The sequence below is a fragment of the Alosa sapidissima genome, chromosome 24, assembly GCF_018492685.1.
Source record: "Alosa sapidissima isolate fAloSap1 chromosome 24, fAloSap1.pri, whole genome shotgun sequence".
NCBI lineage: Eukaryota > Metazoa > Chordata > Actinopteri > Clupeiformes > Clupeidae > Alosa > Alosa sapidissima.
Genome location: NC_055980.1, coordinates 12,273,940 through 12,291,210, shown reverse-complemented (window position 1 = coordinate 12,291,210; position 17,271 = coordinate 12,273,940). Strand labels below are relative to the sequence as shown.

Sequence of the window (17,271 nt, the reverse complement as noted above, 5' to 3'; positions counted from 1 at the left end):
TCAGGTTTTTTCCTCGGCATGCGGTTTCTTTGAGTGGCAGTTAGCCATGTTGTACATGTTTCAGCCATGGTAACTGCATGTGAGATCACTTGCTGCAAAATGCTGATGGAGTCAAATATAGGCTTCAAGTTGTCATACCAACACCAAGACTCCCACTATCATTTTTCAAGTCAAAGCAATTCCCTAGTACTTCGATTGTGCTGACTGTTTTTCTCACTCTTCATAGTGTTTTGTGTGAGTGAACATTTTACACATTTTGTGACATATTTTGGTTATCTTTGCAAATTCCTTATACAGAGAGATATATACTTAGACTGAAAATAATTGTGCTATATGAATGAAATGTAATCAATAGAATACTATTAGAATACTGTTTAAAGTCATTGTCATGTGTAACAAACACTATAATAATGCTGTGTACCATGATAGATTAGTGTTGAGATGGGTGTAAATAGCTTTTTATCTTATTTTAAATTATTTTTATTTCAAGTACAATGTCATCAAATGTTTCCAAGTGTCTTGTTTTACTATGGGATTACATTAGAGCAACATAACAGTGAGAATGTTTCACTATGATTCACAATGGTGCTCTGGACCCTGTGAGTTTGTGTGGCTCCTACTGTGCGGAGCAGTTGAACTAGTGTGTGTGTCTATGTCTGCTTTTTGTTTGTGTCTGTGTATGTGCGTGTGTTTATATGAAGGAGAAATGAATTCCATGTGCATTCTTTTATATTTGTGTGTGTGTGTGAGAGAGAGAGAGAGAGAGAGAGAGAGAGAGAGAGAGAGAGTAAATGTATTCAATTCTTCACACAGTCTGCACGCTCGCTCCGTCTCACCCACTTGCTCTGCCTTGCTTGTGTTTTCTAGGGGAAAAACATTGGCCGGTGCGGTCGCAGAGCCACCATGGTAGGAATGGCTATTATATGTCCCGTAGTTGAGTGTTCCTCCTATCTCTCTTATCTCTCTCTCTCTCTCTCTCTCTCACTCTCTCTCTCTCACTCTCTCTTTCCCTCTCTGTCTCTCTCATTCTCTCTATTTCTCTGGCCACGTAGTTCATGTCTGTGTCTGTGGTGGACATGTTCAAGTCTGTGTATTCATGCCTCGCCCATGCAGACCTATAGTGGTATAATTCAAACATCTTTTTGAAAAAAGAATCATTCTTTTTTCATTTATGTTTTTTTTTTTTTTTTTACCGGTCATCCAAAACCAAAACCTTCTTCTCCTACATGGCCTTTCCCATTTGTAGCTTTTCTTTCGTTTTCGGTCCAGAGTCCCACTCTATTTGGCTTCATCTGTCAAGAAGACTTGAGCGTATGCTAGGCAGGGATAAAGGCAGCTTTGAATGATGTTACTTCTTATTAATTAAAGAAGACATCAGTTAAAACTGTGCTTATCCTTGTTAGCAACTTTGAGGATGCTTTCTCCTGAAGTGAAGATCTTCAGCCCTCAGCTCTTGAAGGACAACGTCTGATATGTCGTCAACTGGCTTCAAGAGGCAGGGTGGGGTTTTTTATTTCTGAGAAATGTATCACTCAAAGACATTGTATCACAGTTAATATGTAAGGGATAATCCAAGACTATGTGTGCGCTAAATGGTTAGCACACACAATGTTGTGTGAGGTGGTACACCTAGGAGTGGATTATCCTGCTTATACGCTACTATACAGTCACCAAGAACATTAAATGAGACATTTCATAGTTCTTTTAGGACTTATTATCTTTTGGCTTTGTAATAAGTCCTAAGGATGTTAGGATGGATAGGTTTGCTGTTCACATGGCAACACTCTTTCAAAGCTAAAGATACCTAGTTCCTCTCATAGCTGGCTTACAATTGCATCAAACTCTAAGGAATTGTCTATTTAGTGTTCTTGGCAGGCTGCTATGTCAGCATGTTTCAGAAGTCACACAGGTTGGATTTCCTCTGTGTGACCAGCACATTACACTATAATAACTGTTTTACACACACCTTCCAACTTGTCAAATATGGCTATTTACCCTGGCCACTGTATAATATACAAATGTATATCTGATAAAACGGGTGGTGTTACCAGCGAGACAAATGTCAAAGGTATGGCATAAGACATACCACATACTGTATGTATATCTCTCTGTGTTTGAGGCGTTGGAAATAAGAGTAGATCTCAAATCGGAGATGACCCACTTACTGCACAGGCTATATGTGAGATGAATTCAGTTGCCTTCAGTAGCAACATAGGGTCAGTCTGGCAGAGGTATAGGTCAGAGGCTACCAGATTGGTAAATGAGTAGTGTTCACCCTGTCTGGCCAGATAAGATTGTTCTTATAGCATGTCAATAAACCTCCCAGATTGTTTTTGTCAGTGTAGTCTATCACTCACAGTGTTTGACTAGACTATTAGATACACATCATCAGCCTATTTCAGCCCCGTGGCTTTGTTCACTGCTTTTGTAAGTCCGCTTGGGGAAAAAAGCCTTTGCAGCTCAAGGACTTGCTATTTTTCATTGAACTTGTTCAATCCTTTGCATTCAGCTCTTAAGAGTGTGTGTATGTGTGTGTGTGGGGTGGGGGGGTGGGGGGTGGGGGTTGTGGTGCTGAGGAGACATGGATAACATCTTCTCCAGTATGCCCATGTGCCTGAGCTGGGTCAGTTACAAGAGCGCCCTGCGCACCCGATCAAATACAGAGATTCCACTGGCCCAAAATGTCAGCCGAACGCCAGAGCCACAAAATCCTCCTCGCCGCTTTCCTATCGTCCGGTTTTTTTCTCTTCCGCCATTTAGCTTCGGCGCCACAAAATAAATGCTAATGCTCTTTGTCAGCGTTTAAATGCCACCCCCCTGGCGCGGTCTCGGCCCGGGCCGCCCTGGCACTGCGGCAGGTTGGGGAGAGAAGGGCAAGCCAGCTGGTTGCCCACTGTCAACACTCCCAGTGGGGCAGACCCATGCAGGAGGAAGACCACTGGGCCTCAATTCACAGTCATACAACAGCCTCACACACACACACAGAATATGTGTTCAGTAATTAAACGACAGGGGCCTTTACTTGTTTATTTGTTTATTTACTTCTCAAAGGTGGACACAAGGGATAGTGACAGGAACCGAACCAATGCACAGTGATCTGTGGTGCCTCGGATCAGGCATTTTCTTCGATTCCCGCTCTCTGTTTCTCTTTACCTCACTCACTTTCTTTCATTTTCTCCTCCCTCTCTCATTCTCTTTCTACCTCTCTTTTCCTCTTCCATCCTTCTTGCTCTCCGCAGCAGGCAGTAGCGCTCTGGGCTTTTCATTAATTGTTCCGCCGTCACCCACAGTCTGCCTGCCTGCTTTCCCTTGCCCCTCTTGACAATTTGTTTATTTAATTTGGTGGGGGAAATAATTTCACACTTGGACATAAAAACAGATTTTCTTTTTGTCAGCCTGTTTTTTTTGTAGGTTTGTTTTACCACCTCAAACCTGATCTAAACAAGATAGAGCACAAAATCTCTCTCTCTCTCTCTCTCTCTCTCTCTCTCCCCCCACCATTTTTTCTCTTTTACTCAATTTGTGTGTTAGCATCTGGTTTGATATGGATAAGAATATTAACGAATCGTGATTCAGATGACACAGATTTATGGGCTGCTCTGGGATCTGTGGGGAAGCGGTACGTGTGCTGCAGCTATTTCCTGACAACACTTTGAAACCCTGAGGGTGACGTCAGGCAACTCAAGACTGGAGGCTATACAGCTGTTCTCGCAAATGTTCTCTGATGACCTTGTTTGTTTGTTTCCACCATGTTTTTTCAAGGGATTACAGATTTGGAAAGATGCTATTAATGGGAGTAGTTTTCAAAGAAAGTGCAACTTATTTATGATAAATTGTTTTTTAATGGTGCTGTCATTTTGTGATCTTACCCACACTTATTTAGGTTTAATACTATGCTTCTAACAGGGTTTGTATAGAAATACTTGGGAAATAATATGGTCGTCTGTTTGCCTGGCTATTTGAAGTGTTTAATACCACAGCATAGTGTTTTTGCATTGTATGTTCTAGTTTTCCCCAAATAGCGAATTAAGTATTACTTTGACTGAAGACTGGAGGTGTTGATTAAACAAACAAAACTTGACTGCCAAAGTGTTAACCTACTTGCTACTATGACATTATATTTTGAAAAGAATATGCCAGTGAATGTTTTTTTTTTTTTAAATCTAAGATGTATATCTTTAAACAGCCTATACATATTATTTTGACTGTATCCGATAATATGAGGTCTTCGGATTGGCATACATTTCACTGGTATATAAAGGTTACATTCTTCTATTGAACGTCACTTGTTCATCCATGTTTTACCACATACATTTTCTTGGGCACCCTGTCTAGGGTAACAGGAATTATCCCACTGAGTCCTTGATAACATACACCTGCTGTTGCATGTGAGACAGGGATCCAGAGTTAGTTGTTTACTTCAAACATTCGGATACATTCTTGCTTGGTGTTGTTGTATTATTTACTTGTAAATATGCAGGAGAAATGTCAGAATACTGAATCACTGGTGCCATCTGGATATTACTATGCAGACGGGCATGGGTGGTGTTGGCAGGACGTGTCAGGTGTGAAATAGAGAGCTATGTGCAATCTGTGGATTTATTGGGCATGGGAGAGTTCACTGCTGCTTTGGTGCCTCGTTGGAACAAATATCCCCACGCCCACTTCAAAGTTTGTTCACTGAGTAAACATCTGTATGATCTGAGTGGAAAAACAACAACTGCAACGTCAACAACAACACAGTTGCTCAAACCCATTCAATCACAATGAGCAATCAACACTCCCAGATCTCCCAAACCAAACCAGCAAATCACTACTTTCAATCAATTACTTTCTTCAAAGTGTCTTCAACATCAAATAATCAATCCACCTAAGTACCGTACACTAAAACACAAATTTTATGAGTAATTCAGCGTATTCATGTAACTCCAAGCCTGAAAGCAGTAAAGCTGACAGGAAGTAAAGGGTATGTTTTATATGATCTTAGTAAATATGTTGCTTGTTTGTTTGTTTATACGTGTCATGTAAGAGTCTTTTTCTTTCAATCATAACTCAATTTTTCAGTGATATTCAAAACAAAATCGCTCTCTCTGCACCCCCCCCCCCCCCCCCCCACACACACACACACTCCCCCCCAAACCCTTCTCCCCTCTCGTCCACAGCAAATGATTCAGTTGGTGGGTGGGTGATGTGCTACTTTAGCCCTACAGAGGACAACAGGGAACTTTGGTGCGACTTCCTGAGAAAACAAGACCTTGGGCTATGAGAGGAGATTTAGTTAACTGTCTCTCTAAAAGCAGCTAATTGGACCCCAGATTAAGCCAGGATCATTGAACTGGACGATGCTCCATATTAATTAGAAGCCTGAGCTGAAAGCGGAAAGGGGCCTTGAATCCATTTCTGCCTTTTATGGTGGTTGGTTTAAGTATTAAACCCCTTACATTCTCACTGTGTGGTGGCCGCCTAAGGAAACTACACTGCATCATCTCCTAATCGCAGTGAGAGTGAAGGGTTTTATCCTTGTATTAACTGAATTCGGTGAAATTAAGCCATCTCTGTCGCCGTGCAGCATTAACTTGACTAATTTCTGTGTGTTTTCTGTTAATGGTGTGTTATTTTTGCATATTAAGTAAGCTAAAGTCAAACACTATTGAGTATTTAATCACAAACCAAGCAAACTAAGGTGACATGTTATTGTGAGTGTATGAGTGATAAGCCTTTAACTTTACTGTGATTGGAGAGAACACACGCATCTCTTACCATTTGCATCTGTTATCTTGAGTCCTTGTGCCCTTTGCAGCTCCATGACAGATGTAAATGGCACTATAGCCGGTTGTTCTAATACATTTTTAAACAGACTCAACAGCAACCCTTTCCAAAAAACCCTTGGCACGCTTGACTAGGCTTGCTCCGCACCCTTCCTCCATTTATCATGGGGTCCTCGCGGTGTCATCATTTCGAGCTCAAAATGGCCGTCGTTCATCATCCTTCACCACACAGTGGACTTAATGAAAGGGCCTCCTGCACTATGTCAAAGCTAGTTCAGTGCCAAAAGTGGCAGTGTCGACGCTCCCATAAGCCACTGCACACTGTCTCATCACCCACCCCCCCACCACACACACACACACACTCACATCCTACCCCAACCCTTCCCTGACGCACCCAGACCCAACAGCAGCTGTGTCTGCCTCGCGCCGTCCGCACGGTCGGTCACGCGTAAGCTCGGCCGGCGCTGGAAGTGACAGATGACAGCGCCATTCATTTTCCCGGTGACTGAAGGGGTTCAAAAGGCGCCCAGGAAAAGTGCAGGATATATGAGGCTTCAGCAGGCTGAATGATGGTGCTGGAAGTGTTTCAGAGCCAGAGCTGACAAATGCATTGCGCTGCCTCACAACTTAAGCGTGATTGGATTTGTGAGGGCCACTAGGGATTTCATTAGTGTTCGACTGCAATGCAAGATTAATTGTGCCCATTTGAATGCTGTGACAGTGTGTTGAGTGCACAAGACTGACAGAGAGGAATCACAATGACCACACTGAGTTGTGTCAAAGCTTATATAATGCAGAAGATGATTGTTGATGATGATTGATGATTGTTGTAAGTTTTGTGTATAAAATGCTTGTGAGTAAAGTAATCCATACCAATGTACTCTGTGCGCCTACAAATATCTATAGCAAGGCCGTAGTCATGATGTCAACATTGGGGGGAACCAAATCTGTGGTGGTGTCTGGGGGACCCCCAAACAGAATTTCAATACATTTCCTGCCATGGACAAATATTATTTGATTAAAAATCACAAACAAGTCATTAGTTAATTCAGTCAATTGGGGTATTCCAAACTTTTGACGGACATGGGCATGGATGGATTATGAACCCCTGGGTACATTATGCAAAAAGTCCCCTCAGCGAAGATAGGGGGGTCCGGGGGCATGCTCCCCCGGAAGATTTTTTTAAAAAAATGACCCTTTAAATGATGACTTCTGGTGATTTTTGTGGAAAGAGAAGAGAAGGGTGGAGAAGAAGCAACTTCACGCAGAGGCTTTTGCTTCAGGGCGCCCTGAGCTCTTGGGCCCAGTAGGCCCATTCAGTAATCCATCCCTGGACATAAAGCTATGACTCCATTTGTCTCCAAAATGTATTGTACATTATAACATTATAATGTACTCTATAAACTAGAGTATCTTTGTTAACCTCTATATTACACAGAATACAATGGCTCTTTGACTAATTACTTACACCTGAGTATTTTAAAAAACTAAGGCTTAGAGAGGCTACATAGGGTTGGACCTATAGCCTAATACGATTTTGTATTTGTGTTTTGATTTTATTATACTGGCAGCTAAACACACAATTTTAACGTAGTTTGAAACGGACATGATTCAGGAATATGCTACTAAGACAGGACCCTCTTCTGTTTGACTCACCTCACGTTACCCCATGCACTATAGCCTGGTTTCTGACAGAAATTGTGTTTTGTGCCATGTAGAAACAATACTACAGCTTTTATTTGAATGGAGCGATTTCTTTCTTTAATTATTGTCTGCGATTCACATTAACTGTAGGCTATCACCGCCAGCATTGTAAACGTTCTTTCCTAACGGCTCGTGTCCATTATCGTGGCAAAGCCCACTACGCCGCACATAGCCCATTGATTTTCTATGGAGAGTGGCAAGGCGTGGTTTATGCTTCCACAATGCACCTTGGGAAGGCGGCGTGGCCATTCGAACAGAGGCGGCGCGTCAAGAAGTTGGGCTCGGCTGAACTTTATGCAAATGAGAGCGGTTAATGCGAGTTAGCCAATGAAAGTACACCTTCGGTAAACAAGTTCTGTCCTTTGCTCTAGTCTTCCGGTCCGGAACAATAGCCTGCCAGAAATATTTGTTCCGCCTGATAATCGTGTAGGTTTTATGAAAATATATTAAGCTATAGTGGCGAAGAAGTTAAGTTTAGAACAACTTCACCACTGCACCCTATCAAAAAGACCTTGTTGGCGACTTGAACCAGGCCTACCGCACCGCAGCATGTGCAGCAAATGGAAGCCTTTGATAGCGCACGCCACTAACGAAAAACGCAAAACCGTCAGGACAAACCATTCAGGGGTGTAGGCTACTCTCTCTTGAACCATCACTAGGTTACTCATATGCGTTACTTACGTTTGATGACATTTCAGACGATGGTGCTTGTTGGTTTCCTGTAGTATAGCGTTTTCTTTATTTCTTTTTCTATGTCAGTATATTGGGGGGGGGGGGGGGGACATTTTGGTCATATCTGAATATTGGGGGGGGGGGGGGGGGGGGGGGGCACGTCCCCCCCAATGTCTATGGTGACTACGGCCCTGATCTATAGCATGCAAAGGAATTAATATGTGTAACAATGTGTGACTTGATGAATGAAACAAATTTTCAAATGACTGTTGTAGTGTTAAATGTTAAATGGGCTCAATGTGACTTGTATGGTATCTAAAAAAAACATACATTGTTTTTTCCCCTCATTCTGATTTCCAGCTCATTTAGTAATAGACTTCCATTTCAGTTGCTATGACAACCAAACCATTTCCTCGTGACATTGTGGTCTTGTCATGTGACCCTCCCGCTGTTGTTTCTTTACCGTTATGTCATGGGTATCAATTATTTTCTCCTGTAGAGGGACATCTGTCCATGGCACATTTGGACTCATTGCTATCCCAGACAGTAGTGTAAACCTGCCACCAGACCTGGGCCGGATTTGGTTCAGATCCGGGTGAAAGTCGGCTACTGTCTGGGATGTCTGATGAGTTTATCCACTTGCTTCACCACGACCTCTCGTTGCTTCCCCCTACAGGCGCCCACCAGCACAACTACAACCACGTGGGTCTTAGTAGCCCAACGCGAACACCCAAAAATGGTAAGACCAGACAAAACAGCCACCCAACAAGTCATGTGATTGGCTACTCAGTCGCTAAGCTTATGAAGCAAGAGTCAAGAGTGCCGCACTTTGCTCTCCCGCAGAACTGATGGAGGCCGTACCTATGATAATGGTTTCTTGTGACGATCAAGGCTAATGTAGCTGCCAATGTCTCTTGTATGTGTCAGATGGTGCAAATGTGACCTTCCATTACAGCTGTCTGTGATTGGTTATGGCTGTGGCGCTGAAGGATGGACTACTGTGTTGGTCTATGTCAGTTTTGCTGCCCTGATTGCAAGCAGTACTTAATAAGCAGTTCATCAGCATTATGAGGCCTTTGTCCTCATTTCTGAAGGTGCACATTCATATTCCGAGGGTGACGTTTCCGTATTAACGAGCCACTCTGGCTGCTGACCCAGCACACATCCACACGGACATGCTTCCATCAGGGAGGTTAATGAATCCGCTCATACAGCGCCGTCCATCTCAATCACCCCTTGTCCGTCTCCGAAAGAGAGCGATGATGCTCTTAAAGAAAAGGGGAAATTAATGCTGTGTGGAGGGCAACCGAGGCACTGCAGGGTTGCCTTAAGGAAAAGGTGCGGTCGCATTCAAATGCCCGACACCCTTAAAAAAGGTCCGAGCTCAGCTGTTTGAAGATCGTATTCACCGGACCGGTGCTCATCGTAAACCGGGCCTGTGTCATCCATGGGGGGTGGGGGAGGGGGGTACTGCAGAGTTCTTTTTCTTTGGGCAAGTAAGCTTTTGCTGATGTGACGGCATGTTGTGCTGTCAGGAGGGTATGAAATTGCTCAGGGCAGGTGATTTCTGTCCCAAGGCCAGCATGCCAACCAGGCTGCACTCACACCTTCAACGGAAAGCACTGATGAGGAGGTGTATACACAGTGGTGCGATGCTCTGCCAATTTCATTGGCCCGTTTCATTTATAGGGTGTCAATTGTTATGAGATGGATTAATGCTGTGACTATCTCACACACACACACACACACACACTCACACACACACACACACACACACACACAAACACACACACACACACACAAACACACACACACACACACACACACAAACACACACACACACACACACAAACACACACACACACACACACACACACACACAAACACACACACACACACCACACACACACACACACACACACACAAAGCCGCTTTTTTGCCTTTTTCTTTTGATTTCAAGTTTCATTAGTTGGAGTGCCAGAATCAAACTCTTTCATTCTGTGTCATGCAATGCTTTGTCCTCTGATAGAGGAAGACGAAAAAACCCCACAGAAAAGACGTCCTGAAATCCAGGACATGCATTTAAAATCCATTTTTAGCATCTCATCCGGTAGATATATGTATTGATCAAAGGATAAAAGGGAAGTCAGAAATCCCTGTGTGTGTGCTGGGTAGATAAGGGGGACCCAAACCCATGGCTCTTTAAATGAGAGTGGCAGACACACACACACACACACACACACACACACACACACTCCCACACATACACAAGCACACACACCAGCTCAGTGGCTGGGGTCTGCCGCATGCCCTTGCTTGTGGAACGATTAAACCACTGCCGCTGGTGAGCCGGCGCATTGTGACTCACAGGGCGGCAAAAGCTTCGTTTTGTTGGCCATCGGCTAACAAGCCCCCAAGATCTTCCTGTGGCTTAGTTAAGAGTGTGAGTGTGAGTGTTGGCGTATAGTTGTGTATGTGTGTGTTGAACTGAAAGCTGGTGTTGTTTATTCGATTGTGCGGATTCCCTTGTTGCACAGGATGTCTAAATTCAACATGCTGCTATAGAAACTACATACCAAACAGAACATATCTAGACGACCTAATGGTTATGCTTGTAGACATGGGTAATAGTTGTAAACATTCCCTGATGTAAATAACAAAGGTAGTACGTTTACGTTGGATATGTTTATGTAATGCATGGATATGGCTGTAATATGTAACCTCTATAATGCTGTGCAAGAAGAATCCTACGGTTGGGCTCTTAGAATTCAGACACCCAAGTGAACTTGTGAATGCTTAAAGATGCATTATGCAACATTTTCAAACACTTGCTTTTAACAAAATTCTCATTATAATTCAGAGGCAATGTGACACCAGAATATCTGTGATAGAGAAATGGTGGCTCAAATTAAAGTTGTGACTGTTTTTTCCTCAGGAAGTGAAACCTTTGTCTAGCAGAATTTCACTAATTGGATATAAAAAAACAAAAACAAAGGCAAACAACCTGATGCTTGGGAGATAAAAAAATTGCAGTGTCTGAAAGAAGGGAAGAACAACCAAAGTTATACTGAAAAGTACAAAATGTACCAGTTTAGTATGGCCCTAAAGAATTGCACAATAATTTTCTACCCTTAAGTCATTTTTGATACACGTTATCTCAGAGTAATGCATTTCATATTATACCTACAGTTTAAAGGGCAAAGTCCCCACCCCAAGAGGATATTTAGATATTACAAACAATTAGGCAAAACGTATGCATGTGATGCAGTGTTGCATGAAATGTTGACTTTGTTTTGTGGTGGTGGGCAAAATAAGATCTTCAAATGCCATGCTAAAGAGTAAAATTACATTTAGAGCTCAAATACTTTGGACACAGCTGAAAAAAAAAACATGTACATCAATCCCCACAAAGATGCACCATGCAGAGAAGTGATAGGCTCGGCCTCAGAACCTATTAGCTGAACTAGCTGATGTACACATATCTTTTCTTTTGTGTTGGCATGTCATTGAAACATGTTTTCTCACTTGGGTTCACCAGCTCACCGATCCCTAAGGCATGGTAAGTCATACCCCACCCACACTGTGCCCAGTCCCTACCCCACTTCACCACCACATCCCCCTCACCTCTTAAGTGGATAGCGGCATCACTCTTTGCACACTGCACTAACCACAAAGATGGTGGCTGACCTCACTTAGATGACCTAAGATGGCATTTTATAGGATTTGGATTTGGCTGCTATAATGCAATGACCATACCCCCCCCCCCCCCCCACCCCCCAGTGTGGTCTCGTCCTAACAAAGGTCCCTACTCTACCACTAGTCCACTCTCGGTTGTTGTGGTGTGTGTGTGTGTGTGTGTCTCTGTGAGAGTGTGTTTGTGTGCATGTTTGTGTGTGCTCCCAAAGCACTCTTCATCGTAGAGGCCAACAAACCTCTCCCTGCCATCGTGAACACAAAGGCTGTAATTTCACCCCCCACCCGTCATGGTTTGGCACAGTTCAACCACGTTTGTGACTAGCGCTAGCTAAAACTGATAGAGTGCCCCAGCACTTATCATTCCCTCATTGCCATTAAATTCCATCCCATCATGCAACATGATACACACTCACACACTCACTCTGCCTACCAGTGACATTTGGTGTCGGGGGGAAGAGGAGAGACCACAGAACACCTGTTGGTCACTTCCCGAGTGGCCGACCAATGGGGCGTTTTACAGTAGCAGTGTAACCCCCCTGGTCCTTGTTCCAGCATCTCCTTGTCTCCACACATGGCGTGACGTGATGTGATGTAACGTGTGACATGACCAGCCCTCATGATTACAGTCCTGAGAGAGAGTCTCGACCCCACCCCCCCTTAAGAACAACATTGTGGCGTGGTTCGCGTCTTCTTTCCATCATTCATGTCAAGTCTTGTTTGGGACTCAGGTTTCCTCTCCTCTCTGTTTTTTTTCTTCTTCTCTTTCTCTGTCCCCCTTCTCTCTCTCTCTCTCTGTCTCTCTCTCTCTCTCCCATCTCTGTCCTCTTTTTCTCCCTTTCTCTTTCTTTCCTTTTTGTGTTCTCTTTGTCTCTCCAACCCTCCCCCCCTGCAGAGAGCTCGCGGATGAACAACATCCTCACCTCCCAGACGGAGCCCTATGACCTCTCCTTCTCACGCTCCTTCCAGAGTCTCTCCCACCTTCCTCCTTCCTACGAGTCTGCCATGAAAGCAGACCTCAACAGGTTCTCCTCTCTCAAAAAACTATGTGAGTGTCACATGCTACTAAACACACACACACACACACACACACACACATGGCAGAGGGTCACCATATCTTGGTCCTTCTACACAATCATCAGGTTGAGGCTCAGAATGTACGGTAGATGTTGGAATTAATTTCACTTTGGTTAATATAAACCAAAGGACAAGGACCTGGAGTCCCCTGGATACCCTGCGCTGTTTCAGTTGCCTTTTTTCTCTACAATAATGAACCATATGCACGGATGGCTATTTAGCCAGCTCATTCATTTCCGTTGGAGCGTATGTGTTGTAACGACATCTTCTGTTATAATCTGCTCCTTACATGTTCTCTCCGATACTTAATATCTTTTTTGCGTAATAATAAAAATTTTAACGCATAAATCCTTCTACATCTTAACGTGCTGATTCACTGGTGCAACACTCAACTGGACACCAATTACATTAACAATAACGGTGGCTACAACACACCTGGCTCCACCGGAAACAAATGCTGCATGGCTAAAGAGCCTTCTGTGCATAAGGTCCATTGCAATGAGTTAAAAAGGGAATGGAAAAGTGAAGGCTATACCGCCATATTAAACAGATAAAGCCTTATCTGCACTTTTTGTGAAGTGTGAATCTCTGGTCTGGTATTAAAGTATAGTCCTCTCACCACAGTGTCCTTTATGGCCGACTGCCCAAAACTGTGTCTGGTCCTTTTGTAATTTACTGCTAAAGGTGGCCATTTTGCTAATGAGGTCTCATAATATTTCTAAGAAAAATTAGTATTTAGTGGTCTGAATTGCATATTCATTTGGCTCTGCAGTCTACCCCCCCCCCCCCACACACACACACACTTGCTATCTGTGAACTTGGGCAAGAAATCCCGACACTGACAGTTCCACTAATCATCCCCTCAACAATCGTGGCTGCCCTGCCCAACTACCATGAGCTGAGCAAGTATGCCAGAAACTATTTCTTTCACCAGATCTCCTCTAAAGTAGTCCCCTTGGGCCCTGACTGAGAGAGCCTTTCAGATATGCCTCTAAAGCAAATAATTTGCAGTAGCCAACCCTCAATAGGCTTGGCTCTGTCTTGTACAAGTCCACGCATAGATCTATGGATAAACAACCTTTATTCAGAAATGAGTCGAGCTGCAGTATGAATTACTGCCTGAAGACCCCTGCATTCCTTCACAACTCTAATTCTTTTCATCTTCACAAGTCTAAAGCACTGCATTGCATCCCATGCTCTCATATTAATGTTTCAGCTCATATCTCACAATGTATAACATGAAAGAACAGTGCTTAATTGTGCCAAATCGAGCACTACAAATAATTTCTTTTATCATTAATTACCACAAGCAGATTAGAGTGCATTTATCAACCGAACAACAGAATGCTCGTTTTCATGCCAAGAGAAAACGAAGAAGAGATTTAAAACCGTCTGCTCTTTTATCTGCTAACAAGCTTGATCCAATCCCCTTTGGACAGACTGTGCTGTAATTGATACCTCACATATGACAGCCTAGTCCACAGGTTCTGAAGTTCCACACTGATCTGTCGGTAAAGGAGCGGACGGCAAGGACTGGCCTTAATCGGGCTGTAGGCAAATTAACGTCCTTTTTTCCGCTGCAACGTAACCTATTAACGGCAAATTCATTTCTGCAATAATTGTGTTTCTGCCTCACCTTTTCGATGGTAATAATCGTAATCTCAAATGTCACAAGCGTGTCGGGGGAGACGTCAAGTCGAGCGGGAGGCTCAAGGTCGATGGCTGGCCCAGACTGCTCTCATTATGGGCCCCGCGGAAACAATTATTTAATTATTTCCACCTCTAATTATTTCAGCTGCAATTAGCTTGCGGAACGGTACAGTCTAGATGTTCTGACAGTGTCTCTCTCTCTCTCTCTCTCTTTCTCTCTCTCTCCCTTTGTGTGTGATCTTACTTTCTTTCCCCATACAGTGTTAACTGTTGTGTATACTGCATAGAAAACGCTTTGCACATTGCAGAAATAGATTAACCGGTTTGTGGATTCGCTGAATAATGGCATGTCTATGTGGCTGCTTGCCCTCGGGAACGTCCACACGGTGTTCACATGACGCCTCCGATCTGGCGCTCGCAAATCATATGGGCACCAATTAGTCACATCTGTGTGGGTAGACTCACCATGTTCCATGATTCTTCATAACGTGTCCATCTGTAGATATCGGACTAATTGGTGAGTGGATGGGAGACTTAGATTTAGTGCCTCTCTGCCTGTCTGTCTCTGCCTTGCTGTCTCCTGCTATTTCTGTCTTGCATTTTGTTTCTCTACTTTTGTGTCGTTTCTCTCTCTCTCTCTCTCTCTCTAACTCTCTGTCTCTCTGTCTCTCTTACTCTCTGTCTTTATGTCCTCTCAGTTTTTGAAATTAATTTCCCACGCTCTGTGGACCAATGTGCGATGCACTTAATTGTTTTCCCTGCTGTCCTTTATCAACAGTAGAAAGTTGCTTTGCCTTTCATTTGCCCTCACTTAATCCATCCCCACATTTAAACGCTATCCACTTACTGCCCAAAATATCAGTCCTAATCATTAGAGCGTAAAATGTATGCATGTCGGCTTACCTCTCTCTTTATCCTGACAGACAATTAAAGGCAGGCTGGCAAAAAGTAAAAGCCACATTAGAAACAACGGAAACGTATGTCTGTTTGTGTGCTGGAAGTTATACTGTTTCATATAAAAAGCAAAATGTACATGACATAGGGTAATATGAGGTTATGTGTTTTAGCTCCTCCACATCACTAGATATATGCACTGTTTTAAATCATCAGAGCGATCTGAGTGCTTGAACTTCTTTCCTGAGGCACAATTTAGATGCATGCAGCATACCAACAGCAAGGAGATGTAGCAACAGAATTATCTGTGCTCTGGCTTCTCCTCACAGCTGACAAGGACACGGACGAGTACTACAGCCGCAAACGGCACCTCGCAGACCTGGCCATCCGCGGCACACTGCCCCTGCACGTGATCCGGAACAAGGAGGCCCAGGGCAGCCAGCCGGCACTGACCCAACAGCAGCAGCAACACCAGCAGGCGGCCGCCGCCGCCCAGCAGCAGCAGCAACAGCAGGGGGCGCCGTCCCAGCGGCAGCGTCCACGACGGGTCCAGCGCGCCATGTCCCAGGACCGCGTGCTGTCACCGGAGAGGGGCCACGCCGGGCACGACTACGCCGCCGCCGCCATGGCGGCCACCGTCTCGTCGACGTCGCGCGGCATGTCGTCGGCGTACGGCCCCATGTCGCCGTACGGCGGGCGCATCCTCAGCGACGAGCAGCTGCTGTCGGCCGAGCGGCTGCGCTCGCACGAGCGCCTGCTCTCGCAGGAGCGGCTCTACTCGCACGAGCGCCACTACTCGCACGAGCGACTGCACTCCAGCGACCGGCTCTACTCGCACGACCGCCTCTACTCGCAGGACCGCCTGCTCTCGCAGGACCCGCTGCTCTCGCCGGACAAGATGATGTCCATCAAGCGCTCGGCGGCAGCGGCGGCGGCCATGCCGGGCTTCCGCTCGGACAAGTCCATGTCGCGCGCCATCTCGCACACGGACGTCCACTTGCCCTCCACGCCACTCATGGACCGCTACAAAATGACGAAGATGCACTCGCATCCCAGTGCCTCCAACAACGCCTCGCAGCAGCCGCCACCGCAGCAGCAGCAGCAGCAGCAACACAACACCCTCAACCGGAACCAGACGGCCTCCAAGCGACAGGCCTTCGCCTCACGCCGCACGCAGACTGTTGAGCAGTTCCAGTACATCCCCAACCAGCAGCAGCAGCAACACCACCACCACTACCGCACGGGTAGCAAGACCGAAGTAACTGTTTAACGGCAAAGACACAGGACAGAGAGAGAGAGAGAGAGAGAGTGAGAGAGCGAGATTGAGAGAGAAAGAGAGACATAGAACGAGTGATGCCAGCATCCCTGACTTAGACACAACCAGAATGAAAGCAAACCACAGAAGGCAACGACGATTGCAAAAACCGGGTAGATCTAAATCCAGCAAACCTCTGATTGAGATTCATGAGATGGTTTTGGAAAAGGATATGAATATGATGTGCAATACAGGAAAGTAACCTCACTCACACTGTTTCTTTTCCTCAGCCCTAGCCTATTATTATCGCTCCATTCACTACAGGAGCCCTTAACCTGTCTGTGCACACTCATATCTTTATGTGTTTGACAAGGAACAAATGAACAGAAGGACCATACGATAATGAATCTTGAATCTTGTTATTACGCCGCAAACAAAGACACTTCTACACCTTCTTTTTAACCACCTTACTTTTTAAGGGCTTCGCTCGGCTGTACACACGGACTGGCCTTTCAGATAGATGAGGAGGGAAGGAAATGAGGGAAGGAAACGAGGGAG

General features: G+C 44.8%; 1 protein-coding gene across 4 annotated transcripts in view; it reads left to right on the top strand.

The window, feature by feature from the left end:
• LOC121700572 (protein shisa-6) overlaps positions 1 to 17,259 on the top strand; it is a 51,547-nt gene extending 34,288 nt beyond the window's left edge. Inside the window, exons 5-9 of one of the 4 annotated variants that reach the window (XM_042083629.1) lie at positions 868 to 906; positions 8,821 to 8,883; positions 11,683 to 11,703; positions 12,733 to 12,885; positions 15,788 to 17,259. In XM_042083629.1, coding sequence (XP_041939563.1) covers positions 868 to 906; positions 8,821 to 8,883; positions 11,683 to 11,703; positions 12,733 to 12,885; positions 15,788 to 16,728 — 1,217 coding nt within the window. In that variant the 3' untranslated portion in view covers positions 16,729 to 17,259. The remainder of the gene's footprint in view (positions 1 to 867; positions 907 to 8,820; positions 8,884 to 11,682; positions 11,704 to 12,732; positions 12,886 to 15,787) is intronic. The other 3 variants (XM_042083630.1, XM_042083631.1, XM_042083632.1) reach the window with 3 other exon arrangements.
• The last annotated feature ends 12 nt before the right edge of the window (positions 17,260 to 17,271 follow it).